General features: G+C 42.9%; 1 protein-coding gene across 3 annotated transcripts in view; it reads right to left on the bottom strand.

The window, feature by feature from the left end:
• Nucleotides 1–136: 136 nt before the first annotated feature.
• The window catches only part of Gpr160 (G protein-coupled receptor 160), a 39,831-nt gene continuing 13,480 nt past the window's right edge, over nucleotides 137–26,487 (bottom strand). For 2 of the 3 annotated variants that reach the window (XM_029537843.1, XM_029537844.1), the window contains 3 exons: nucleotides 17,734–17,831; nucleotides 7,048–7,147; nucleotides 165–1,603 (listed from right to left, as the gene is read on the bottom strand). In XM_029537843.1, the coding sequence (XP_029393703.1) occupies nucleotides 520–1,530 (1,011 nt within the window). In that variant the 5' untranslated portion in view covers nucleotides 1,531–1,603; nucleotides 7,048–7,147; nucleotides 17,734–17,831 and the 3' untranslated portion in view covers nucleotides 165–519. Of the gene's footprint in view, nucleotides 1,604–7,047; nucleotides 7,148–17,733; nucleotides 17,832–26,487 lie in introns of all 3 variants that reach the window. The other variant, XM_021196796.1, reaches the window with a different exon arrangement.

Raw genomic sequence — 26,487 nt, 5'->3', positions numbered from 1 at the left:
TGATAACCATATGCTATAATTGAACAAGCAATTGGCTTGTCATGGCAAGAGCCTTCATGGTTCCCAGCTCCATAGGTTGAATAGCTGAAACTCTGCAGGAATATTTGTAATAAAATACTTCAGCTGTATTCAAAATGAGCTAATCTACCCATAAATTTTATTTACGCCAAATCCTGTTAAGTCTTTTATTTTTACTCTAAAGTTTATAAAATATTTAAGCTCAGATCTTAAAGTTGGCAAATAGAATCTCAAATTTATATATAACATTTTGCACCCAGTAGTTTTTTTTGGCGTAAAACATCAAGCTGGACACATGTTAATATGTTTATTTTGCTTTTGGATGTTGCTGAGCAGGCATAAACATTGTGCTGTGTTAAGGTATCCTCAGCACTACTGAGTATCCGCCCACAGAGGCTGTGCTGAAAAGGGGGACACGAGCTTCAGATCCTGTCCCGAGCCGCCTCTGTCCTTGTAAGACTGATCTTGGTGTTTCTGGAGTCCTCCCAGCCCAGCAGCATGCTAACAGATGACTATGGACATGGGCCTCTCCACTTGCTTAAGTCTATGAACTGGAACAAAGCAGCATTTCCAGTTGATGAAAGGGTCCACAGGTAACGTGCTGTCTCTTAAATTAAGCTTGTGGCAGTTAAACCAATAAACTGCAGCGATGAGGAAACTGTTGACAAAGTATAGCCAGGGGACGTTCATTTCTATGTACGCCGGAATCTGAACTCTGAGGGAGAGGATGAGGACCTGAAGTGCTACAAAGGGAAACCAGGTCCCAAGGAAGCACACGAAGAGCCTGGGCAAGAGCGCTTCTCTGCAGCTCCCAGCATAACTGCAGTGGGGTGGGAAAGGGAAGTAGAGGACGGCCTTGTTCCTGTAGGATGCTATCCTCATAGCCTGGAGCAAGGCAACCACTTCTTGCCATGAAATCAGAAAAGCCACCAATAAAACCATCAGCATAGACAGTGACAGCCAGTGACTCTGAGTGCTGACGTAGGAGGGACACTGGTACACATAACCCCTTTGTGCCTTTAGGCTTATGGAGATGGCCGGATCAACCAAAACATAAGCAAGGACTGAGATCCAAGTTAAAATAACTGTCAAGAAATAAAGTAACTTTTGCCGCCTAGAGGACTGCTTGGTGGCTCTGGACAGATGACACCAGTAGTCTACACAAGCCAGCGAGCAGACTGGGTATTGCAAGAAGCCGTAAGTGAAGGAGATGATTTGTGTGAGCAGACAGATGTGGTATCTGGTAAACCTAATACCTAGAACTACAAAGTCCCTGAAGTAGGTCAGGATGGAAATGTTTACCAACAGCAGGAGATCAACAAATGCGAGTGAAAAGCAGAAGTACTCCATCAAAGTCCAACAGGTGTCTTCCCTTTTCACTCTTAGGATGAGAATGTTTAATAACACTTTCCCAAGGATGATCAAGAACAACAGACAGGAGGGCTCGAGGGGCTGCTGAGGCGGATGTAACTGGTATTGAAAAGAGCAGTTCTTTGAAGAAAGAGCTGTCATATTCTTAGTTAAATTTCAAGACGGTCTAATGAGTACACAGGAGAAGACACCGTTTCACTTGTTTTTTTTTCCCCTGTAAAAAGACGAAAAACCGTGGTGTTACTGTGGTGCCTCGACTTTAGCACTTGGCATGCTTCTCCACTTGCTCAAATCATGACTCAAAGGTGGAGGTGACAGACAGATACATGGATAATATGATCTTTCTTCTCCTAACACTGAATAGAGGACAAGATCAAACATGATCAGTTTTTGAGCCCCAAACAGTCCAGAACCCTGACATCTTTACATTGAAATACTACTTAAAAGTATAAATTCTATATTAATCTATGGTTTTTAACAACTTATACAAGAGGTATTTGTATTTACTTCAGCCAAAACACATTAGAAGAAGCAGGCTGGATCGTGATGCTCAGGGCAGTTACCAATTCCTTCAGACAACCTTTTTTTTTTTTTTTTTTATTCTTTTGACAAAATACTTCAAATTTAGCTAAGAGATCTTTAATTACGCTTCTGTCTCATTGGACGTCATGGATCGATTTCAATTTTAACTTGGATAGGTTGTGTACACACAGACATTCGTTTCTTTTAGGTTTCCACCCGGTTGGAAATTTAAAGGTTTTGAAATTTAAAGGTGAAATTTAAGGGTTATGTTTAGGGGCCATTTTGAATAGCCATTTTCACATTTTCTACCAAGCGTTCTCTGAAGCTCAAAAAAAAAAAACCCCAAAACAAAAAACAAACCAACCAAACAACAAACCAAACAAAGAAACCCCCGCTGGATTGTGAGTATGGGAGCCCATGAAAAGAAAACAGCAGGCTTTCTCTTTGGGATATGCTTGTTTACATATGGCACCTGGAGAGAGAATCCAGGACAGAACAGGACTGAGCGTGCGTACCTGCGACCTAACTATGAGAGCAAAGGGGCAAGAGCTGAGGCCTCAGTATCAAATGCACTGGCAAGTGAGAACAAGGTCAGAGGAAGTCGGCAAGGAAGGAAGGAGAGTCCAGAAACAGCCTTTCAAGAAAAAAAGATTGGGGGATGTATTGGCTAGTTTTGCGTCAACTTGACACAGGCTGGAGTTATCACAGAGTAAGGAGCTTCATTTGGGGAAATGCCTCCACGAGATCCAGCTGCAAGGCATTTTCTCAATTAGTGATCAAGGGAGGAGGTCCCCTTGTGGGTGGTGCCATCTCTGGGCTGGTAGTCTTGGTTCTATAAGAGAGCAGTCTGAGCAAGCCAGGGAAAGCAACCCAGTAAAGAACATCTCTCCATGGCTTCTGCATCAGCTCCTGCTTCCTGACCTGCTTGAGTTCCAGTCCTGACTTCCTCGGTCATGAACAGCAGTGTGGAAGTGTAAGCTGAATAAACCCTTTTCTCCCCAACTTGCTTCTTGGTCATGATGTTTTGTCCAGGAATAGCAACCCTAAGACAGGGGATATATAGCTCATTGCCTTGCATATGCAAACCCTTCCTGGGTTTGATTCTCGGCATCCCATCCCCTGGAAATGCCATACAACATATATACCAAACACACACCAGCAGAAACAACCAAGTCCTAAAAATTACAAATCTAAGGAACGTCAACAATTAAACTAACAGGTGGTAGCCTAGTGGTAGTGCATCTGCCTGATATGCTCACTGCCCTGGGTTTGATCCCTAATACAAAACTAACATGTAAAAGGCTTCTTCAGATAGGAAGATTTAGTTTTCTAGTGAAAAGCAGTTTTTCTGTGCTTGTTGAAATTTTTCACACATTAAAGTCATGATAAATTCTACAATATTTTAAGTGAATTGCAAGGTACAATGTTGTGCAACATACAGGCATAATGATATGTGTATAGGATCCCAGCTTCCAGGAGTCACAAGTAAGTGGAGCTCTTGAGTTCAAGGCTAGCCTGATCTACATAAAAGCCCTAGCCAGGGTTCCAGAGATCTCGTATTAATAACCTAATGGCATACTTGAAAGCTTTAGAAATATAAGAACAAACAACACTCAAAAAGAGTAAACAGGAAGAAATAAACTCAGAGCAGGAATTAATGAAATAGAAACAAAAAATATTACACAGAATCAATGAAAATATAAGTTCTTTCAAGAAATTAACAGTGCTGACAAATCTTTAATCAACTTAACCAAAAGAAGATCCAAATTATATAAGAAACGAGAAAAGAGCCATCACAACCGACACTGAGGAAATTCACAGAATCACAAGTACATGCTTTCAAAATCTATATTACACCAGGTTGAAAACCTAAAAGAAATGGATGAATTTATGTATGTATATAACCTATCAAAGTTAAAATTGAAATAGATCCATAACATCTAATGTGATAGAAGCAGTAATTAAAAATCTCTCAACTACAAAAAGTCCAGGCCAGATAGATTCAGTTTGGGATTTTACCAAACCCTCAAAGAAAACACCAGTATTCCTCAGATCATTTCATAAAACAGAAACAGAATAGTGCCAAGATCTTATTATGAAGCTGTTTTTACTTTGGTATCCTAACCAAAGACCAACAACAGCAGAAAATTAAAGACCAATATTTCTTATGAACATCAATGCAAGATCTCAACAAAATACTTGCAAACAGAATCCAAGAACACATCAAAAATATCCATCATGATCAAGCTGGCCTCATTCCAGAGATGCAAGGATGGTTCAATATAAGATTTGTCTCATCTAGCTATGAATTTTGTGAGCTAGGACAACTTGCCTGCCTGGCAATAGTGACAAAAATGTTACAGAAGTAACTAATCACTTTTTTATTGGACTTAAGCCCTGCTCCACAAGATGGAACCCATGCCTGATATCATCAATGAAGTCCAGAACCTGTAGCTAGATAGGTCATGGGCCCTAGGGGGAAACCATGTATTATTCCACTAAATGACTATAGCAATAAAATTACACCCAGTGACTTATTGCAATACCTATAGATCAGTGTATCAATCCTCATCTGAAACACTTCATACAAACAGACCCACAACTGGCAACATGCAGAAAATGATAGATGAATTCCCATCCCTAAATGGGATATTTGTATCTTATCCTTCCCTTCAAGGCTCAGATATCCATGTGGCAGATAGCACAGAAAGATTTTACGAGCCAGAGGTACTGAATGACTTCAAGGAAACTGTTTTCCAGACACCACAGGCAAGATGCACAAACCAGCTCACAGCTTGTGATGACATGGACAAACCCTGCACAAACTCAATCCACAATAAATTCCAGGATGGAGGATGGAAGGTGGCCACCAAGGTTCAACTCTAGTTGAGGAGCTACCAGCACTTTATTGGTGCCAGGATAGGGAACGTTCATTTTCTTTAGTGGAATGATACCTGATAAACTGACAGTAGTTCAGGGTAAGAGCCATGCCCAGAACTAGTTGGCCAACACCAACTGAGTCAATGTTTTTTTTGTTTTTTTAATTTTGAATAAGAGCAGGGAGTGGGTGTGGGGGAAGAAGGAGGGAAAGAAGAAGCACATGTGAGGTTGTGTCAATAGGGAGATGGGGAGGGAAAAGATCAAATGCATTGGATGTAATTCTCAAAGAAAATATTTACAACAATAACAGTGATACATTATTCAATTCATATGAAATTACATATTCACAAAATGATATGGTAGCTAGCACTAGTTAGTGTTTTTGTCTTTTGTAAACCACAAAGAAAAATGACAAATCAGCTGCCTGAAGATCAGATAACCTAAAGTGATTAATGAAGAGACCGAGGGCAAAGAAGCTACTCTGTCCTCAGTCTCAGTTTGTCCTCAGGCTGTCAGTTTGTCCACTGTGGATCATTTGTCCCCCGGGCCATCAGGCTGTTGTGCCATTAACTTATTAACTTTATTTATATGAAGGTTAAAATTGTAATAAAATAAGAGCATTTTATAGCTATAGGAATAAAAGAAACAGGAGAGCAAGTACTTTCCTTCACTCAAGATTTTTTTCTTCCTATGCTCACTTGAGTTTAACTTGATCTCTCTGAGAAAGTTCCATTCAAGATCTGGCATACAAAGACAAGGAAATGTAGCTGCCACCTGACTGTCAGTACAAGCCTAATGGGTGGTGGTCTGGATAAGGAGCTGGCATGGAAGGACAGACCACACAAAGCCCTCCTAGGACCAAGAGACAAACTGGCACTTAAACATGCCAATGTCAGTTAAAATGGAGGTGAGGGAGGAAAATCCTGAGAGTTCATGTTTATAAAAATCCTGGGCCAGGACTGGCTCCAGGGTAAGGATCACATACTCTTGAAGACTGTTTCCTGGCACCCGTGCTGGACGGCTCACAGTGGGAAGCCTATGCCTCTCGTTCCTATAGGTAGCTGTGCTCATGTGTATACAAACACACTAAAAGTCAATCATAAAAACCCAGGGCTACTGAGAAGGTTCAGTAGGTAAAGGTGTCTACTGACACCTGATGACCTGAGTAGAACCTACAATGCTATGTGGTGGGAAGAGAAAACCGACTTTCTGGATGTCTTCTGACCTCCATACACAGGATATGGCCCCTCCCAAAAGAATGAAAACTAGTGTGTTTTTTGTTTTGTTTTGTTTGTAAATCTAGCTTTAAAAGTATACATCTGGAGTAAAAGAAGCAAGAGAAAGCCATACCTGGTCTTCAATGATCCCATTGCTTCCATTGTCTATCCAGAATGGAATTAGCAAAGTTAAGAAGCAGCCCCCAACCCCCAGTTCCATTTGGCTCCCCCCTCACATGGGAAAGCAGCAGGAAGGCCAGAAAGAGCAGGCTAATGTCTGGAGGACCTGGTGTTTCCCAGCGGCTCAGAAGGATGAAGAAAGGATGGTTCACAGAGAACTTGCTTGGAAAGGGGATGGAAGGAGAAGAGCCGAAGCTGACTAAATGGAGGAATCATACACCGGGAAGAATGCAACTGGAGGCAGGAAGAGCAGTTCAAGAGACCATACAAATGAGATTTGGGGTCATCTTATAGTGGTTCCTGAATATGGCTATAGAAATCAGGACTTCTAAGATGAGACATTTCTTAGAGGATTTTATATAATGTAGCCCCTTCTCCCACAATCCACTATAAGTATTCAAAATTCCAATATACTCTCCTTTAAATAGGCTCCCAGCTGAGGTGAAATCATAATTATCTGTCCAGATCCACAGGGATTCAGACATAATAATAATAATAATAATAATAATAATAATAATAATAATAATAATAATGTCCTTTGCTGTATCCATGTGCCTCCAGTGCAGCTTAGAGAGCATACCATGAAAGGTCTCTCTAGACATTCATCTCTTTGACATTTGCTTTGAGATCTGGCCCAACGTGGGAGTGTGGGCAGGCCCGTTCTGTGCTTTCTTATCTATATCTTCTTGTTGTCTTTGAGATAGGGTCTCACCGCGTAGCCCTGGATGTCCCAGAACTCACTCTGTTGATTAGGCTGGCACAGAACTCAGAGATCCACCTGCCTCTGACTCCTGAGTGCTGGGATTAAAGGTGTGGGCCACCATGCTGGCCCTCTGTCTTAACGGCTTGCTATACTTACTCTCTCTTGACTTGAGCTTATTTTCACTTTACAGCCTTCAGTGGCATCACTGTCAGATCCTTGTGTGTCGCTTTACTACACCAAAACGAGTGTGTGACCTCTGTGAAAGGAAGCAAGGGTTACCATTTAGTAAACAGCGCCTATGTATGCGTCCCTGCAAAGAAAACAAGCCTTTGGAACCAGAGCCGGCCCAACGACTTACCATCTCAGATTCTCTGAGCAGCAGCGAGGAGGACTGTGCTAATGACAGTCCACTGGAGATGCTGAAGAGTTGGGCACACCTAACACAGCATCTGTTTAAAGAACTCTTGTAGTATACTGCAGTTTTCCCAGTGTCTAAACCTGTAGTTCTATTTGGTTTAATCCCCTAATACTTGTATGCTAAATATTTTAAGTTAAAAAAAAAACAAAAACAAACAAAAAAAAACCCCAAAACTATATTTTCCCAAACATAACAAACTGAGCAAATTTATACTGTTTCACAGGCGCTTTGTTGTCTAGCTTAATATCAGACAGTTAAATTTTTATCTGCATTTAATCTGCCTAGATATAACACCTACCACAAGGCTTCCGGAGATTTCTCTGTACATTCAAAGGACAAGGAGAGTAAAAGGAGTAACTTCAAGGGCAGGAATGAGTCAGTAGAACCGCTGTTTGTCATGGAAAGAGCCTGTGAAGAACCTTGGAGATGCCAGTATTCTACTGCTAATTTGTGTCCTCCAAATTAAGTTTGCAGGAGAGAGTCTGCCCATAGCTTCTGGGAGCCTGCCCCAGGTTGGTTCTGATTGATAGATAAAGATGCCAGCAGCCAATAGCTGGGGAGGAGAGAGAGGTGAGGTTTTGGGCTCCTGGCCTTGAGACTGTGAGGTAGGTTCTAGCAGCATGGAGGCTAGGCAGTTGCCCAGCTAGTGTGCTGCTTAAGGCATATTAAATATAAAGGCTGTGTGTGCCTTTCACTTAGGAACATAAACCACTGCGGTGGGAAGCAACCCCGCACGCACTGGGGTTGATTAAATAATACTACAGAACATAATACTGAGCCTTGTCAAGATAGCACATACCTTTAGCCCTAAGATCAATTCTGAACAGATAGCAGCAGCACGTAATTATGGCCCAAATCACAAGTAGAAATGAAGCGGCCCTACCTATATATGAAAGAGCCTTTAAACACAGGCCCAATCCAAATGTGAGGAATTCTGTCTCTGCTAGTACCTGTGGGAGACTGACATTAGCTGTTGGTTAAGACAACTTGTCTTCCAAAACATGCTGTTTGTTTTGGAAACCCTTTTAAGATGAAGTTCTTGTACGATAGACAAATAGTGTTTGAAACATGTTATAAATAACTGATAAGGTACAAAACTGAAATTCTTGAAATACACACAATGAAAATTACCCATTTTATTTAGTCCTTCAATAGCCCACATTATCTGTTGATACCCCCCCTATATCATTTCCTCAGATTACTCTACAATACACACACACACACACACACACACACACACATTAATACTAGATCCCTGACTCCTGCTGTTAGGTTATCCGTGTGGAGATGTCCTGCAGTGTTCCCTTCCCTACAACATGTGCTCCATGATACACTTTATGATGGCTGCTCTGTCAACACAGGTCCCTGAGTGACTGGGGCACAGATATTGAGGAGTCAGAACTGATGCATGGTATGAGCGAACCTTTGCTGTATTAAGCCACTGGGGCTTGGGGATGACCCGATAGAGCCCATCCTGACTAGTACAGTTCCCCAGTATTCTCTGAGTTCTTTGAAATGTTTTTACCTCACATGTTATTTACTTCACACCAAAAACGCTGCAGAAGAAACCATAACTGTGGAAAGCAACAATAGAAATCTAAGGAAATTGGGTAAAATTATTATTTGGTTTTAATTTTGGGATTCTGGAACCTTTTAGTTTTCCTTCTGACTTGAATATATTTGTTCATATAGGAAAAGAATATCTCAATTCAGTGATCAAAATTTAAACTCCAAGAAATGGGAGTGACTTCAACCTAAAAGAAATTAAAGGAAGAACATAATAAAGAGCAGAAGAGCCAGGTATGATGGCGCATGCCTTTAATCCCAGCACTTGGGAGGCAGAGGCAGGCAGATTTCTGAGCTCAAGGCCAGCCTGGTCTACAGAGTGAGTTCCAGGACAGCCAGGGCTATACAGAGAAACCCTGTCTCGAAAAACCAAAAAAGAAAAAAAAAAAAAAACCCAAAAAACAAAAAAGAATCAGCCACAGAGGGGGGCTCAGTGGCTCACACGTGACACTCAGGAGGTAGAGACAGGGCACTGTGAATCACATGTGACACTCAGGAGGTGAATCCAGGACACTGAATCACAGGTGACACTCAGGAGCCACGGCACAAGCGATGCTTGACAGGTGGGGACAGGTTACAACAACGCACATGTGATGCTTAGGAAGTGGAGCCAGTAAGACTATACAGCATGGGCTGCTGAAACAAACAAACCAAACCGAACAGAACAATTAAGGAGGTACACTGGCTATTTTGGTGGGAGGGTGGCAGTAGCAATGAGAAACTGAACAATGTAAGGAAGATGGTGTAAGTATTAGGAAAGACAGGACTGTACTGACGAGTCTATAATGGCTAAAAGGAAATTAAGGACTATTTGGAACTATTTTTCCTATAATTGAAACATCTGTGATGAAATAGTTGATGGATGCTACCAAATTTCATTCACAAACAATGTTAAATATCTCCTTTAAAGAAATCAACCTCTGGCTGGGAGATGGCTCAACAGATAAGAGCGCTTGCTGCTTTTCCAGAGGTCCTGGATTTGTTTCCCAGCACCCACATGGTGGCTCATGGCCTTCTGTAGCTCTAGCCCAGAGGGATCCAATGCCCTCTTCCAGCCTCAGCACACACTAGGCACAGCTGTGGTGCACACAAGCAATACAAGGAAAAACATTCATACACATAAAAAGAAATGTTATTTTTGACTGTTTCCACTAAACATTTAAGAATAAAGTACTGACCCCAGAGGCCTGGGCGGGCAGAAGACATCAGAGGAGGCTGGGCGCCACTGCAGTGTGCAAGTGTGTGGAGACATGGGGGACAAAGAGAAGCAAGACAGCTTGAGAACTATGAAGGCAGGTGAGGGGGAGAGGGACAGCCTGGTGTAAGGAGGCTGCCTCCTGAGGCTACAGTGATGGCCCAGCCCAGGCTACTGCTGAGGGCCAGGTCTGGGTCCATGGCCCTGCAGCAGCAGGGGTCTGTGTCAATGTTCATGGCCCATGTTACCACCAAAGGCCATGTGGAACCTTCCTGGCCTAGGCTAGGCTGTTGCCAGAGGCCTGGCCCCCACCCTTCACCAGGACAGTGCTGGAGACCTAGCTCTGGTGCAGGCTAGCTGGCTCAGATGGCATTTAAGTGAGGGAGATCTGGTCTGGCTGTTGCAAGTGACAGAGATGGCTCCACCCCTTGCATGGGCAAAGCAAGAGACCTGGCCCTGGTAGTGCGGGTGCAGGAGAGCCGGCAAGCTGACAAACTTGGCTTCCACCCAGGCCCTTCAGTGGGCCCACCCAGTATTTACCCCATCTATGAACTGCTGGAGCACATGAAGGGGCTGGTCCTATAGATTCAAAGGTGTAAGATCTCCATGACACAGGTGAACAAGAAGGTACCTAAGAGGAGTCCCTTTGAGGCCAGAGGCTTCAAACCAGACCAGTGACTCACTACAATAAACATTTGCAGGTAAACCTGTTTGGGCAAAAGGGTATACTTTGTGACACACTGGGGCACATCATAGCTTCAGTGAGAGTTTTAAAATTGTTTTCCTCTGGGAAGAGGTTGCAAGGGCAGAGGGCTGATATGAAGAGACAGGGAAATGAGTGGGATTGAGGTACATGATATAAAATTGACAAAGAATCAATAGAAAGTTGTTTTTTTTTAAAAAAAAAAAATACTAAACTTAGTACTTAGCTCATGTCACAAAACCAGAATTACCCTAACATCAAAACCAAAGGTAGTTTAAGAAACGCATATCATAAACCAACATACTTTTTGAATATGGGAGGAAACCCCTTTAAGAAAACATGAGCAATGGGGGTTTACCGACACATAAAAGCCCTATCCAACCAGTGCAGACTGCGTTTAGAAAATCTAGTAACGCCGGGTGTGGTGGCACAGGCCTTTAATCCCAGCACTCGGGAAGCAGAGGCAGGCNGATTTCTGAGTTCGAGGCCAGCCTGGTCTACAAAGTGAGTTCCAGGACAGCCAGGGCTACACAGAGAAACCCTGTCTCAAAAAACCAAAAAAAAAAAAAAAAAAAAGAAAAGAAAAAGAAAAAGAAAAAAAAGAAAATCTAGTAACTCAGCATGCTAGCAGAGGGAAGCGGAAATCTCAGGATCAACTGAGCAAATGGAGAAAGTGTTTCATAAAACCCGACAGGATCCAGGCTTACAGGCAAGAGAGCAGACAAGAGGGATGGAAGACATATATAACCTCATGCTTAGTGATCAAAGCGTAACCATTTCTCCTAGGTCAGGCTGGGTATCCACTCTCAGTGTTACACTGGGGATCCTCACCCATGTGATAGGCAAGCAGAGGAAATCAAAGGAATATAGACTGAGTGAAACTCCCTCTACTCGTGGGTAGCACGCCCATGTACTTAGGGAGCTCAAAGGAAGCCCAACAGAACAGACAACAAAGAATTAGAAAGGAAAGGAACACACAAGAGCAGGAAGCAAATAAGAAAAACTCCTGGACACAATAGACAAAGCACATAAAAGCACAATATTCTGAAAACTGAAAGTTACCATGGAAGAGAAGTCCTCAATCAGTGAAAAGACAGAGACTAGAAGACTCAAAAAGCTAATCTTGTAGAAACTGGCACACTGATTTATGCTTTATCTAGAAAGACACATGTCCTGGGAGAATGAAAATGAGTCACACGAACAATTTTACATAACATTTTATATAATTAAGTCCCAATTTGAGACTTGCAGTAAAGATACAGAAGTTAAAACAGCATGGTATTAGCATAAAAATATAAAGACATTCCCATACATCAATGGTACAGAAAAGAATTCAGAAGTAGACCCAAAAAGTGGTCCATTGGTTCTCAGAGAAAGTGAGAGGTGATTCCATGAGCACAGTCTTTCTTGAAGACTAGTCTTCTCCACAGAGATGTGCACACACACACACACACACACACACACACACACACACGAAGAGGCAAATCTTACTGTGACACTGGAGGACACACTAAAGAACCAAGCTCTCGATTCTTCTTAAGTGGGGAAAACCTGGGAGAGGCCTATTTTTTGCTACATCTCTCCTGTACTAACTGGGGATGAAACAGTAAGGGACAGAAACAAGCATTGACAAAATAAAGCAATGATAAAATTGAAAAGTGACATCCTAAATGGAGACAAGCCACTGATCACCACTCTTCCAAAGGAGTGGTGAAGAATCCATCACTCCTACTACGTAGACTTGCCAAGAAATGATAGCCCCAGAAAGCCTTTAAGGTTGGCGATAGCTAACCATAAAATCCAGACAGGGAAGCAGCCATCCCATGACTACTAGAAGCAGGGAAATCAAGACAAGGCCAGCTCTATGGGACAACTTGTTCCTTCAGTAAATTATAACAACAGTACAAAAGATTAAAAGGCTTAATTAAGATAAGCTGTGAATTCCAATGGGGGGGAAGATTGGAGGAATCTTTGAAGAGCTGGGAGATGGGAAACCATGATCAGAATACATTGTATGATTTTCAATAAAAGAAAAAAAAATCCACAAAGGGGGGGCATTAAGAAACACAAGTAGGTACATTATGTAGAATGCATTAAAGCAAACATGTTCCTAGTAAACGTGGGCACTGACCAGAAAGTCTAGGTATACGGACGCTTTAATCTTGTGCTCTGAACTCCGCTCTCTTCAAATTCAAATGCTGAAGCCCTAAACAACAGTATGTCAGGCTGGGACTGCACTATAGAGAAAGTTTTTACAGAGGAAATGGAAATGAAGAGTCACATTTTAAATATACATACAGAAATATTTAGAAAAGCGTTGAATATTAGAATTTGCTTCAAAATCTGCAATGTGTACACTCGGGAGGAATGTGTAGTGGGGATGGTCGGGACTGACCATTACTGACAGGTTATTTAATTGATTGCTATAGATGCTGCAGTGCAGAAGAGGCAGCGCCAAAGAGTACTTGCCTAGCCTAGGTGGGCTCAATCACCTCCCACCCTGAATCTGTCACCTGAAAGGCTTTAAAATCTTTGAAAAGCACTTTATTCTAAAGGCATAAATCTTCAAAGATGCAAATGTAAAGGCTGAAAAGTGAGTGAATGAACAGCAGATGACTGAGAAACCTGTCTAGAGAGCAGATCTGGGGGCAGAAGCATCTCCAAGGAGACTCACCAACAGACCTTTGGGCTTCCCTCCTCGGGCTCTGCTTTTTGCCTACAGTTTTCTTTGATGTCTGTTGCCCCCTTTCAAGCTTTTGCACACTGCCCTCTCAGATTCTTCCTAGAGGGACTTGGACCTTGCTACATACTGGCCTTCCAAGATTTCCTTTGAAATCTGGGTGGGAGGCCTTTAATTGTGGCATCTTGCATGTCTATAGGACCAGCCTGCCAGGTATGACGGCAAGGTCTGCCATCAGCTCGAATCACAGCCTCACTGGCATCTATCTGAGTGCTTACATAATGAGCAAGGTAATGACATCTCATTGATTTTTCTCAGGACCTATATAGTACATTACTCATCTCCTTCTGACCTGTAGTTTCTTCTGAGCAACCTGTTACTGACCTTAATTTGCTATTTAAGGCCAGACTGCTAGCAAGCTCTGGGTTATAAACCTTGCACCAAGGTTCTACAGAAAACTGTGACTAGGCAATGTGGCAGGACCAGACTCCTTGTTATGTCTGAATTTGTGGAGGAGAAGCAGAGGAAGGCACCAAGAACCTGGAAACACCAGGAATGTTTCATGCCTGCCAAAGAAAGCTACAGGCGACAGGGCTGTAGGGACCAAGGTCTTTTCAAGCCTGTAGGAAATCATACCGTGCTGCCATGTGTCCCACACACTAGTCACGGAGCTGTAGGATTGGGGGTTCTCCCTGCTGAGTGTTAGCCTTTTGAAACCTTGCAAAACTCCTAGTTGGAGTAGGATTGTTCATTCTGTACTACTACATAATGGGAGTGCATGGCTTGCTTTTTTTGATTTTTTACAAGGCCTCATGGTTAAAAAGTCAGCCTTAACTCTTTTTTTGTTTTGTTTTGGTTTGGTTTGTCTTTCAAGACAGGGTTTCTCTGTGTAGCCCTGGCTGTCCTGGAACTCACTCCATAGACCAGGCTGGCATCGAACTCAGAAATCCACCTGCCTCTGCCTCCCGAGCGCTGGGACTAAAGGCGTGCGCCACCACAGCCGGGCTAGCCTTAACTCCTAGAGATTTTGGACATGGCACTTTGAATAGTGTTACAAGGGTTAAGACTATGGGGATGCTTGAGGCTAGACTAAATGCACTTTGTGTTGTGCAATTTTGGGGGCAAGGGGTCAAACGTTATGGTTTGATTCTGGAATTATCTTCTATAAGCTTGTATTTTTCTGTGATTGCTCCCCCAGACTTTGGCATTATTTGGAGGAGATGGGGGTTTGCTATGGAACCTTATGAAGGGAGGCCTAGGTGGTCACTACAGGATATCAGGGGTGGGCCTGTATCATTATAGCCCACCCTGCTGTCATGCTGTGTCCTGGCTGCCCCCAGATGTGAGACTTGACCATATCTTTCTGCCTTCGTGAATGCCATCTGGCCTTCCTTCCTGTGATGGACTGAGCATCCCTGAAACTGAGCCAAATGTCCCTTCCTTCTGTAATTAGCTTCTGCCAGGCAGCTGGTTACACGGTTAGTAACTCTTTCTGTTTTTCTTCTCAGTATCTGTTCTCACAGTAAGAATAAATATGCTTGGATAAGCTTTCAACACAGGTATCCTATCAGGGTGCATACTGAACATCTCAAGTTGACTTTAACATACACTTATTTATTTATTCCAAGTGTGGGTATGCGTGTGCCATGTTGTGTGTGTGTAGGTCAGACAACACCTTCAGAGAGTTGGTTTTCTCTTTCTGCCATGTGTGTCCTAGCAGTTGAATTCAGGTGGCCACTGAGCCATCTTGCTAGCCCTCAGGCTTCTTTTTTTAAGGTTTTCTGGTCATAAATCTCTTCTTCTGTTGGTCTTCGTCTTGGAAGGTCTTGCTTCACAGCAGCTGTCGTCTGAAAAGATTTTCTCTCAGGACCTATAGTACCTTACTCCTTCCTTCTGACCTGTAGTTTCTTCTGAGCAGCCCGCTACTGACCTAACTAGAACATCCAGGATGGTGACTAGAGCTCTCCTCTAGAAGGCTTTAAATTCATCTTTGCTGTACTTTAGCACTTACGTTGACTATAGTACTCTGTAATAAAGAACTTTTCTCCCACATTCTCGCTTACATCTATGTCTACATTTTACCTGTGATTTGAAGACTTTTTATATTATTTCATTGAAATAGTCTACGTCCTTAACTTTTTCCTTCAATTTTGAATATTAAAAAATTACTGTTCATTTAATGGTGTCCTAGAAGTCCTGAGTGCTTTCTTTGTTTTGTTTTGTTGTTGTTTTTCAAGACATGATTTCTCTATGTAGCCCTGGCTGTCCTGCAACTTGCTCTGTAGACCAGGCTGGCCTCGAACTCAGAGATCTGCTTACCTCTTCCAGGCACTGAGATTAAAGACATGTGTCACCACTGCCTGGCTCTAACTACTTCCTTTCATGTTCTTTCCCCTCATTGAGCTTTCAAAATGCCTGTTTCAAATTCAAATATTCTTTTTAAATTTAAAATAAACTGAATTAAAATAGATTTACATAATTTCTTCCTTCCCTTTCCTTTCCTCAACTCTTCCTATATTCCCACTTATTCCCTCTCAAATTCATGGACTCATTTTCTTTATTGTTGCACATGAAGACAATGCATAATATAAGTACACCCTGTGTGAGTCCACTTAGTGTTGGTTGTTTATATACCTTTCAGACCTGACCACTTGGGATGGGAAAACCAGTTAGGGGTCTCATGCCTGGGGAAGACCAATGTAATCCTTATTTACCTATGCCTCTGTGTCTAGGAGTACATGAGATTGTTCAGTGGATGTTAGAGTGTCTATTAGTGTCTCGTTGTTCAGGTCTTGTTTTGGCAGCCATATTGCTGAGGTGTCCTGGGTGTAGCTTCCCTGTCACTTCTAGGAGACACACTCTCACAGCAGACTTCCTGAGTCTCAGGCTCTCACAGTCTTTCTGCCTGTCTCCCATTATGTTCCCTGAGCCTTGGGGGCAGGACTTGTATTGTAGATGTTATCAGTTGGAGCTGGGCACCCCATGGTTACTTGTTCTCTTCATTTTGACCAACTGTAGTTTTCAGTGATGGTCTCTGAATTCTACAAGGAGAAGTTTCTTTCATAAGGAGTGTGGTGGTTTGAAATGAGACCGGTCCCCATAGAGTCACAGATTTGAATGCTTGGTCACCAGGGAATGGCACTATCTGAGAGGATTAGAAGGTGTGGCCCTGTTGGAGGGAGTGGGTCGCTGTGGGTGGGCTTCAAGATTTCAAAAGCCCAAATCAGACCCAGTCTCAGTCTCTTTCTCTCTTCCTACATCCTGTAGACCAGGATGTAAACTCACCTACTGCTCCCGCACAAGCCTGCCTGCCCACCACCACATTCCCTGCCATGATGGTCATGAACTCTGCCTCTGAAACTATACATAAGCCCCAATTAAATGTTTTCTGAGAATGGTCATAGTGGTCAAGTGGCCATCGTGTCTCTTTACAGCAATAAAACCCTGACCACGACAAGGAGTGAGAGCCATGCTAATCAGGCTGGATGGGAACACAGAGTGTGCCAGCATGCTGGTCCCGGAGGATAGATATGGAATGTGGTGAGATGGAATAAGGTCATAAGTTCAGATATTTTTTTCTTCTGCTTAATCTACATTGTTTTTGGAGGCTATCAACTGTGTATTTTTTTTAATTTAATTTATTGTATTCTTTATCCCCAGATTGTTGTCTGATTCTTTTTCAAAATACTTCTCTGTGGAATTTCTAACTCATAGTATTAAAGAGAATATTAAATTCTCTTTAATTTCATCTAGCTGTATTCTATTGGATCTCACTTTTAAAAATATAATCATTCCGGGCTGGTGAGATGGCTCAGTGGGTAAGAGTACCCGACTGCTCTTCCGAAGGTCCGGAGTTCAAATCCCAGCAACCACATGGTGGCTCATAACCATCCGTAACAAGATCTGATGCCTTCTTCAGGGGTGTCTGAAGACAGCTACAGTGTACTTACATATAATAAATAAATAAATCAAAAAATATATATATAATCATTCCTTTATCTTTCAAATGTTTCTTTGTAAATTGGTATAAAAAAAGAATAGGACACTATGAGACACTGGTCCTTTACTGGCCCCTAGTCACCCCTGGAATACCTTCTTCTGCCCCTCTCCACTGGTTCCTTCCTCTGCCCAGTAATGATCATTCCTCTTCTCCACCAGGCATTTATCCCTTTAGTTTATTTGGAACTTACTGCCATCGTAAGGGCACAATGATTCTATTTCCCTTCCTCTGCTGTTGTCCCAGGTCTCAGATTCTCACAGGAGTCCAGCTGACCACTCACCTCTGAACACAGTTGTGCATCTTTAGCTCTTCTTTGTGGAGGAATTGAGTGATGAACATCTCTGTCTATCCATCAGTCAGGAGGATTATCTGTGCAACCTTTAGAGCAGGTAAAAAAGAAAAAAAAATCTTTAAAATGCTTTTACAAGTACAGAAATTAGAAACTCATTACAATAAAAATCTAATCATAGAACATCGAAAGAGGAAAAAAAGAACAACAGGGAAAAATATTTCCAACACTCATATCTAAAAAATGGCATGTGGCCACACTATGTATACAGAACACTCTGGACCAACAACAAGAAGTAGACTCATAGCAGAATTTGCGAAACTGAAAAGACACTTGGGAGGAGAAAATGCATAAACACCCAGCAACATCTTGAAGCTCTCTGCATCAGTCATTAAGAAAGGACGAAACCACAATGACGTGCAACTTCACATCCCCCAGAATGGCTGAGGAGACAAATGAGCAATACCAAATATGAGACAAGAGGTCCAACTGGCTCTGTATTTTATGGTTTGACTCTGAAATGTCTTCTGAAAGCTCATGTTTTGAATGCCGGGCTTGGTGGGATTTTGAGAACTGACTGCAGTAGGAGGGCTCTGATATCATCAATAGATTAATCCATTGATGGATTCAAATCTGATGGTGTTACTGAATGGTGACAGAAACTGAGGAAGGTATGGGCTGATTCAAGGAAGTAGGCCATTGGGTTGACTCTGTCTTGTCCTCAGCCTCCTCCGTTCTCTCTCTGTTGCCTGGCTGCCATAAGGTGAGGGGCATTGCTCCACTGTGCTCTTTCACCCATAACACAGGTCCAGAGACAATGAAGCCACTGTAGTCACACTAGCTAGGAGACAGAAAAGCTAAATGCCCTTCAGTTGATGACTGGATAATGAAACTTTATACATATTCACAGTAGAACACCATTCAGTATAAGGAAAATGAAATTAGGAAATTTACAGGTAAATGGGTGGAACTAGAAAATCTTACAGTGACTGAGGTCACCCAGTTCCAGGATGGCAAATTCTCTGTCATCTGGGGCTCCCAGCTTGAATTCTTCAGATGTGAATATACAACCTAGAATAACTACAGACACTAGGGACGTAAAAATGGACCTTAGGGGTAGAAAAGAAGCTCTAGAGAGACCAGAACAGGGGACACCGGTGATTTAAGGGGGGGAAATAGAAAAAGAGAAGCATTAAACAGGGAAAGGGGTTAATTACAGACGGAAGGAGGGAGGGAGGATACACATGGGAAAAGTTAGTAATAGCCACGGGGAATATTATTTTATATATAGTACATTTAAGTGTGTGGTGGCTTGAAGGAGAATGGTCCCAATAGGCCCATACATTTGAATGTCACTATTTAGTGTAACGGTTTAGGAAGGATTAGAAGGTGCGGAGGTGTTGGAATAGGTGTGACCTTGTTGGAGGAGGTGTGTCACTGGGGAAGGGCTTTAAGGTTTTACAGTCTCTGTCTTTCTCTGTCCTCTCTCTGTCTGCCTGTCTATTTCTGTCCCTGTCTCTGTCTCTCTGTCTCTCTCTGCCATCCTCCTGCCTGTGGTTGAGGATGTAAAGTTCTTAGCTATTCTTCCAGTACCATTTTTCTCTGCTTCCTGCCATGATGATAATGAACTAAGAAATCCCTCAACTAAATGCTTTCTTTTATAAGACTTGTCTTGGTCATGGTATCTCTTCACAGCAATAGAATAGTGACTAAAACAAAGTGATGTACGTATACACACACACACACACACACACACACACACACACACACACGTGTAAGTTACTTATGATAATGCTATTCCCAAGAGCCATAGACTATTTAACAAACCCCCATACCAGGCATGAGAACCCTCCTTTGAGCATTGGTCAGAAGAGTCCAAAAGAGTCCCCCAAACAACGTACGTTATTGCTGTTGCCCTTGGGTGTCTCACAGAGTTGAAGATAAGCTCCTTTGACTGAAGACAACAATCACTTTAGAGCACAGGATTCAGAGGATCTGCCCTGGATTTGACCTGAAGGCCTCCTCCCCGAGCTGGGCAGTGCTATGAAAGCTTCCAAGGGAGGAATGCTTATGAATCACAACAATAGCATCAGATCGAGATATCCCTAAAGGTGCAATAGTGAATCTTGGCAGTAACAAAGAGCTGTCTAATTGGCTATTAGGCCTGATCAACAGCAGGGAAATCATGCCTGGTACTAGAAACCTAGCCATGGCTCCTGACATCATGGGCCTTAAACGAGAATCTACTGGTACCACTTTCTAAACCAGTATAATTCCTAACTTCATCCCAAACTCTTACACTTATACCCACAGGTAAATGGACCTCTCATCCCTCCCTCATCAAAGAAGCTTCCTTCTGAAGCAGAAGGAGATCATTATAGGAATCCACAACTAGTCAAATGCAGAAAACAATTGACCGTGGGGTGCCCAACGCTAGCCAATATATCTATAACACAACTTCTGCTCCTAAGGTCAGGGAACGTCACAGATGATGGTGCAGAAAGAATGTAAGTGCCTGAGAACTAGGAAGTCTGCTGCAAGCCTTGTCTTCTAGATAGGACAGGGAGCTAACATGCGGTATATTTATACAATGGAATACCACTCAGCTACTAAAAACAATGACTTCATGAAATTCACAGGCAAATGGATGGATCTAGAAAATAACATCCTAGCCGGACGTGGTGGCACACGCCTTTAATCCCAGCACTCGGGAGGCAGAGGCAGGCGGATTTCTGAGTCCGAGGCCAGCCTGGTCTACAAAGTGAGTTCCAGGACAGCCAGGGCTATACAGAGAAACCCTGTCTCGAAAAACAAAAACAAAAACAAAAACAAAAAAACAAAAACAAAAACAAAACAAACAAAAAAAAACCATCCTGAGCGAGGTAACCCAGTCATAAAAGACCACACATGGTATGCACTCACTAATAAGTGGGTATTAGGCAAAGAGCATGGAATACCCATGATACAACTCACAGACCACGTGAAGCTCAAGAGGAAGGAAGACCAAAGAGTGGATGCTTCAGTCCTACTTAGAAGGGGGAACAGAATAATAAAGGGAAGTAGAGGGTGGGAGGGACTTGGGGGGGGAAGAAGAGAGGAAGAATCAGGTATGGGAGGAGATGGAGGAGATAGATGTACAGAGGGCCAGGAAATTGAACAGAGGTGTGTAGCAATGGAGAAAGGGGAACTTGGGTAGCAACCAGAAAGCCCCAGATGCCAGGAAAGCAAGAGCCTCCCAGGACCCCACAGGGATGACATTAGCTGAAATACCCCACAAAGGGGAGGGAGAACCTGTGGAGACCATATCCAGAGGTTAGGCATGGCCTCCCAGTTGAGGGATGGGGCCACCCACCCATCTCCAAAATTTTAACCCAGAATTGTTCCTGTCTAAAGGAAATACAGGGACAAAGAGTGGAACAGAGACTGAAGGAAGGGCCATTCAGAGACTGCCCCATCTGGGGGTCCATCCCACATGCAGACATCAAACCCAGACCCTACTGCTGATGCCAAGAAGTGCTTGCTGACAGGAGCCTGATATAGCTGTCTCCTGAGAGGCTCTGCTAGACCCTGACCAGTGCACATGCGGATGCTTGCAGCCAACCATTGGACTGAGGACCCCGATGGAGGAGTTAGGGGGAGAACTGAAGGAGATGAAAGGACCTTATCTGGCATCAATGGTAGGGGAGGCCCTTGGTCCTGTGAAGGCTTGATGCCCCAGTATAGAAGAATGCTAGGGCTGTGAGGTGGGAGTGGGTGGGTGGGTGGGGGGGAGTATACTCATAGAAGCAGGGTAAGGGGGGATGGAATAGGGGGTTTACAGAGGGGAAACTGGAAAGGGGATAACATTTGAAACATAAATAAATAAAAGTTAAAAAATGTTTTTAAAGGACTGGCAAAAGATTTACATAGCCATTTCACCACATAAAATGATTAGTAAGCAGATGAAAAAAGTCCTCCATGTTATTCATCTTTATGAAAATGCCAATTAAAATTGTAATGCTACACTATCACATACTCAAGAGAATAGCTGTGCAGTGGTCTGAATATGAATAGCCCCTATAGGCTCATATATTTGAATGTTTGGTCCCCACTAGGCGGAACTTTCTGGAAAGGATAAGGATATGTGATCTTGTTGGAGGAAGTGTGCCACTGGGAGCAGATTTTGAGGTTTCAAAAGACCAAGCCATTCCCAGTTAGCTCACTTCTGACTTGTGGGTTTGTTCTCAACATGCAAGCTCTCTGATACTGCTCGAGTGTCCTGCCTGCCTGCCTGCCTGCCTGCCTGCCTGCCTGCCTGCCTGCCTCTCATGATGGTGGTCATGGATTTACCCTCTGAACCTGTAAACCCCATTAAACCCTGTTTTCTGCAAGTTGCCTTGGCTATGGAGTCTCAGAACAGCAATTGAACAGTAACTGAGGCAGGCCATAATAAAGATGGCCAACACTGGATATTGCTGAGGAAGCAGAGAAACCAAATCCCTACATGTTGTTGCTTGGACTCTAGCACTGTGCAGACCCATTGGGAAAACAGTTTGTCAGGTTCTTAAAAGCTAAACATAAACTTGATTCTACAGCTATACTTTTAGAAACTCAACCAAGAGACATAAAAATAAAATCTCACAAACACATATACACAGCAGCATTTTATCATTTCCAGAAGCATCATGTGTAATAACCAAAACTATATAAATAACCAAAGCCAAAACTGAAACAATTCAAATGCCTTTCAGTTCAAAAATAGACATGAAATTATGTCATTTCAAAAGGGCAAATCCTTTAACAATACTGAGGGATGGCCTATTACTGACATTCTCTCCAACACAGGTTAATCTCAAAACCTGGCGCGATGGGGAGATGTCTCATCTAATAGAGTACTCGCTGCGTAAGCAGGGGATTCTGAGTTCTGCCCCAGGACCACATAAAACAGCCAGGCCTTGGCAAACACCGAAGTGGATGCTCACAGCCAGCTATTGGATAGAACACAGGGTCCCCAATGGAGGAGCTAGAGAAAGTACCCAAGGAACTGAAGGGGGCTGCAACCCTGTAGGTGCAACAACAATATGAACTAACCAGTACCCCCTGAGCTCGTGTCTCTAGCTGCATATGTAGCAGAAGATGGCCTAATCGGCCATCACTGGGAATAGAGGCCCCTTGGTCTTGCAAACTTTATATGTCCCAGCACAAGGGAAGGCCTGGGCCAAGTAGTGGGAGTGGGTGGGTAGGGGAGCAGGGGCGGGGGGGTATAGGGAACTTTCGGGATAGCATTTGAAATGTAAATAAAGAAAATTTAAAAAAATGAAAAAAACTAAATAATAATAATAATAATAAATTAATTAAAAAAAAAAAAAAGCCAGGCCTGCTAATGTGTGTTTGCTAGAGTGGTGAAGACAGGAGGAGTCCGAGGCCAACAAAAAGCATGTCTCCAAACAACCAAAGCTTCTGACCAAACACCAAAGACTGTCTCTGGCCTGCACGACTGTCCTCTGGCCTGCACGAGCATTTGCATCGTCACTCGCTCTGCCATCACAAGAAGCCAAATCCCCAAACTGTATTTTAAGATTCCATTTTCACAAAACAGACCACTGGCTGCTTGGGACTCGGAGTTGATTGACTGACATGGTGAAGTTCTGTGAACAACAGGAATTTCTAACCTCTGGAAAACACAGATTTGTGAATTTACAACGAGTGGGTTTTAATGGCATATAAATTGTACCTCAATAAGATGGTTTTTAAAGATTTATCCAAGAATGTTCACAGCAACTTTATGCATGATAGCTTCTTCAAGGATCACAAAAGACAAATGGGCAAATTATGACCTATTCACGCAGCACAATATCAGCTGTCCATAAAAACTACTTAAGAGCCTGGCAGTGGTGGAACACTGGGAAACAGAGGCAGGCAGATTTCTGAGTTTGAGGCCAGCCTGGTTTACAGAGTGAGTTCCAGGACAGCCAGAGCTATACAGAGAAACCCTGTCTCGAAAACAAACAAACAAACAAACAAACAAACAAAACCCTACTTAAGAGATGGAGAGATGGCTGGCTCAGTGGGTAAGATCTAAGAACAAATGCTGACCAACCATGAAGACCTGAGTTCAAACCCTCAGTGGCCATGTAAAGCTCTGGGTATAGCCACGACATCCATACCCCCGTTCTGTGGGGTGCTTGCTCGGGTATACTGGATCCTAACCTGTCTCCAGGCTCAGTGAATCAGGTGACTAAGGCAGGAAATAAGAGAGTCATGGATCTCAACCTTCCTAATGCTGCGACCCTTTAACACGTTATGGTGACCCCAGTCATAAAATTATTTTTGTTGCTACTTCATAACTGTAATTTTGCTACTGTTATGAATTATAATATAAATATGTGAGTTTTCCCATGGTCTTCCCAATGAAAAAGGTCATTTGATCCCCACAAAGGGGTTGTGACCCACAGGTATATCACACAGTCACAGACATGAATCTCAAAAACATAACATTCTCACCTCCTCCTCCCTTACTTCCCCGCTCCCCACCACATGCACTGAAGTTCAAACTCTAACTGAATCTCATTTGTAGATCTGAAAGCTCACATTTTCTTTATCAAAAAAAAAAAAATCTTAGGACACCTTCCAGCATAAAATTTACTTAAAACAAGAACCTGGTGTTCTAACCTAACAGTCTGAGACTGTTACGAAGCAAAACCAAGTCTGGTCCCAGTCACGTCTTACAGACTTGAAGATGACAGAGTAGTCACTTCCAATCTGTAATTACTGAAGGCAAGTTTTACTCCTGCACCTCAGGACATGTGAGGAAAGTCTAAACTGTGCACACAGCACACACACACCATGAAGGCCACTAGCCAGTGATACGTATTTCCACTTAGGACTCAGCCAGGAAAGAACTCTGCCACCACAGGCAAATGCCTATTCCTCTATCAAGTATGCCTCCTTCTGCAATCACCTTTGAATGAGCCAGCACTGGAGGCACCATAAAAGTGGAGACATAAGCTCTGCTGTACCATTTGCCATAAACCACATCACACAGGCCTAAGCTAGTGCGGAGCATTGTGCACACCTGGGGCACATATTAAAGCAGTCATATTTTTGGCCCAATAGCAGCATTTCAAGAATTAACTAAAATAGGAAGTAAGGAAGGAACCTCTTTGTGATAAATGTGATCCACTCATTCTGGTGTATTTCCAACAGCCATAAAACACTCTCCCCACAAAGAATGAAAACAACCTGATAACAATAGGAGTCAGTCAATGAACTATGACACAGTCAGTAGATGGACTACTCCCTGAGTCCATGAGATACATGTTCTGGGGGAAAGTGGACAAAGAGGAAAACACTGTCACATAATGTTCAATGACAGAAGACAAAGCCATGGATAACAGGGCCATTTTCAGGCAGGGGTGACAGAATTCCCCTAGACTCCCAGACAGTAAAGATATTTGTGTAAAGCTTTGAGAGGAAAGGCCTATACCACTGCTAGGATCATGGCTGTGCTACCATAATTCTCATACTTGAACTTGGCGTAGTCAAGTGAAGGATCATCACTGAATACATGTTGAGTTTGTCCCGAGATTCTACACTCCAGCAGGTTCTCAGGTAAGGCTCCCCTGTCACATACCTATGACAGTCATTTCTGGTGGGGAGAACACAGGCACACATTTATTTTTTACACCATCTTACATTTCTCAAATGTACAGTACTTTTGTAATAATGAAGAAAGCTTCTTTTTCTTCAGAAACTTTGAAACTAATGGTTTTTAAGGCATCCCATCTTGAATACTGTGAAATTGGATCAAAGGTTTATTACATCTGATACAGAATAATTTACAATAAAAATGAGCAATGGCCTAGTTAACTAATTTTTATTTTATTGTTATTTTAGTTCTGGGGTTCAAACCCAGGGCTTTGTACATGCTGAGACACCTCTGCTATTATGCTACAACCCCAGTCCTCTAAGTTTGTGAGAGAATGGTTGAGAACTACTGGAAGAACATGACACTATTACCATTTACAAAGGCATGGAAAGGCAAAATGGTAAACTTTAGCCACAGCATGACAACTAGGTTAAAGTGCTAGCACTGGTTATGAAATGGTAAATGTACTAAGTTGAGGGGGAAAGTTGGATTACACCTGCGATCCCAGTACTCAGTAGGCAGATGTGTAAGCACCACCTTGAGCCTGAGGCCCACATGGGTTAGAGTCAAAGTGTCTCAAAACAAAAGGAAAATGAAGGAAATACACCAAAAGGTTAGTATCTGTGCGTCCCTGGGTGGGGGAGGGTCAGGCATGTGTATTGGTCACTTTGTTGCTGTGACAAAATTAGCAGGAAAGAAATGGGTTCTGATTGTAACGCTACATGGTATACAAATCTGATGGTCTGAGTTCGAATCCCAGAACTGACTCTCTAGTCCTCTCGCTTCTTCTTTTTCTTTTTTTAAAATTTATTTATTATTATTTTCTTTATTTACATTTCAAATGCTATCCCGAAAGTTCCCTGTACCCCACCCCTGCCCCTGCTCCCCTACCCACCCACTCCCACTACTTGGCCCTGGCCGTCCCCGTGCTGGGTCATATAAAGTTTACAAGACCAAGGGCATCTCTTCCCAATGATGGCCGATTAGGCCATCTTCTGCTACATATGCAGCTAGAGACTTGAGCTCAGGGGGTACTGCTTAGTTCATATTGTTGTTCCACCTACAGGGTTGCAGCCCCCTTCAGCTCCTTGGGTACTTTCTCTAGCTCCTCCATTGGG

This window comes from Mus pahari, chromosome 4, assembly GCF_900095145.1.
Source record: "Mus pahari chromosome 4, PAHARI_EIJ_v1.1, whole genome shotgun sequence".
Taxonomy (NCBI): domain Eukaryota; kingdom Metazoa; phylum Chordata; class Mammalia; order Rodentia; family Muridae; genus Mus; species Mus pahari.
This window is presented reverse-complemented; position numbering and strand designations above follow the sequence as displayed.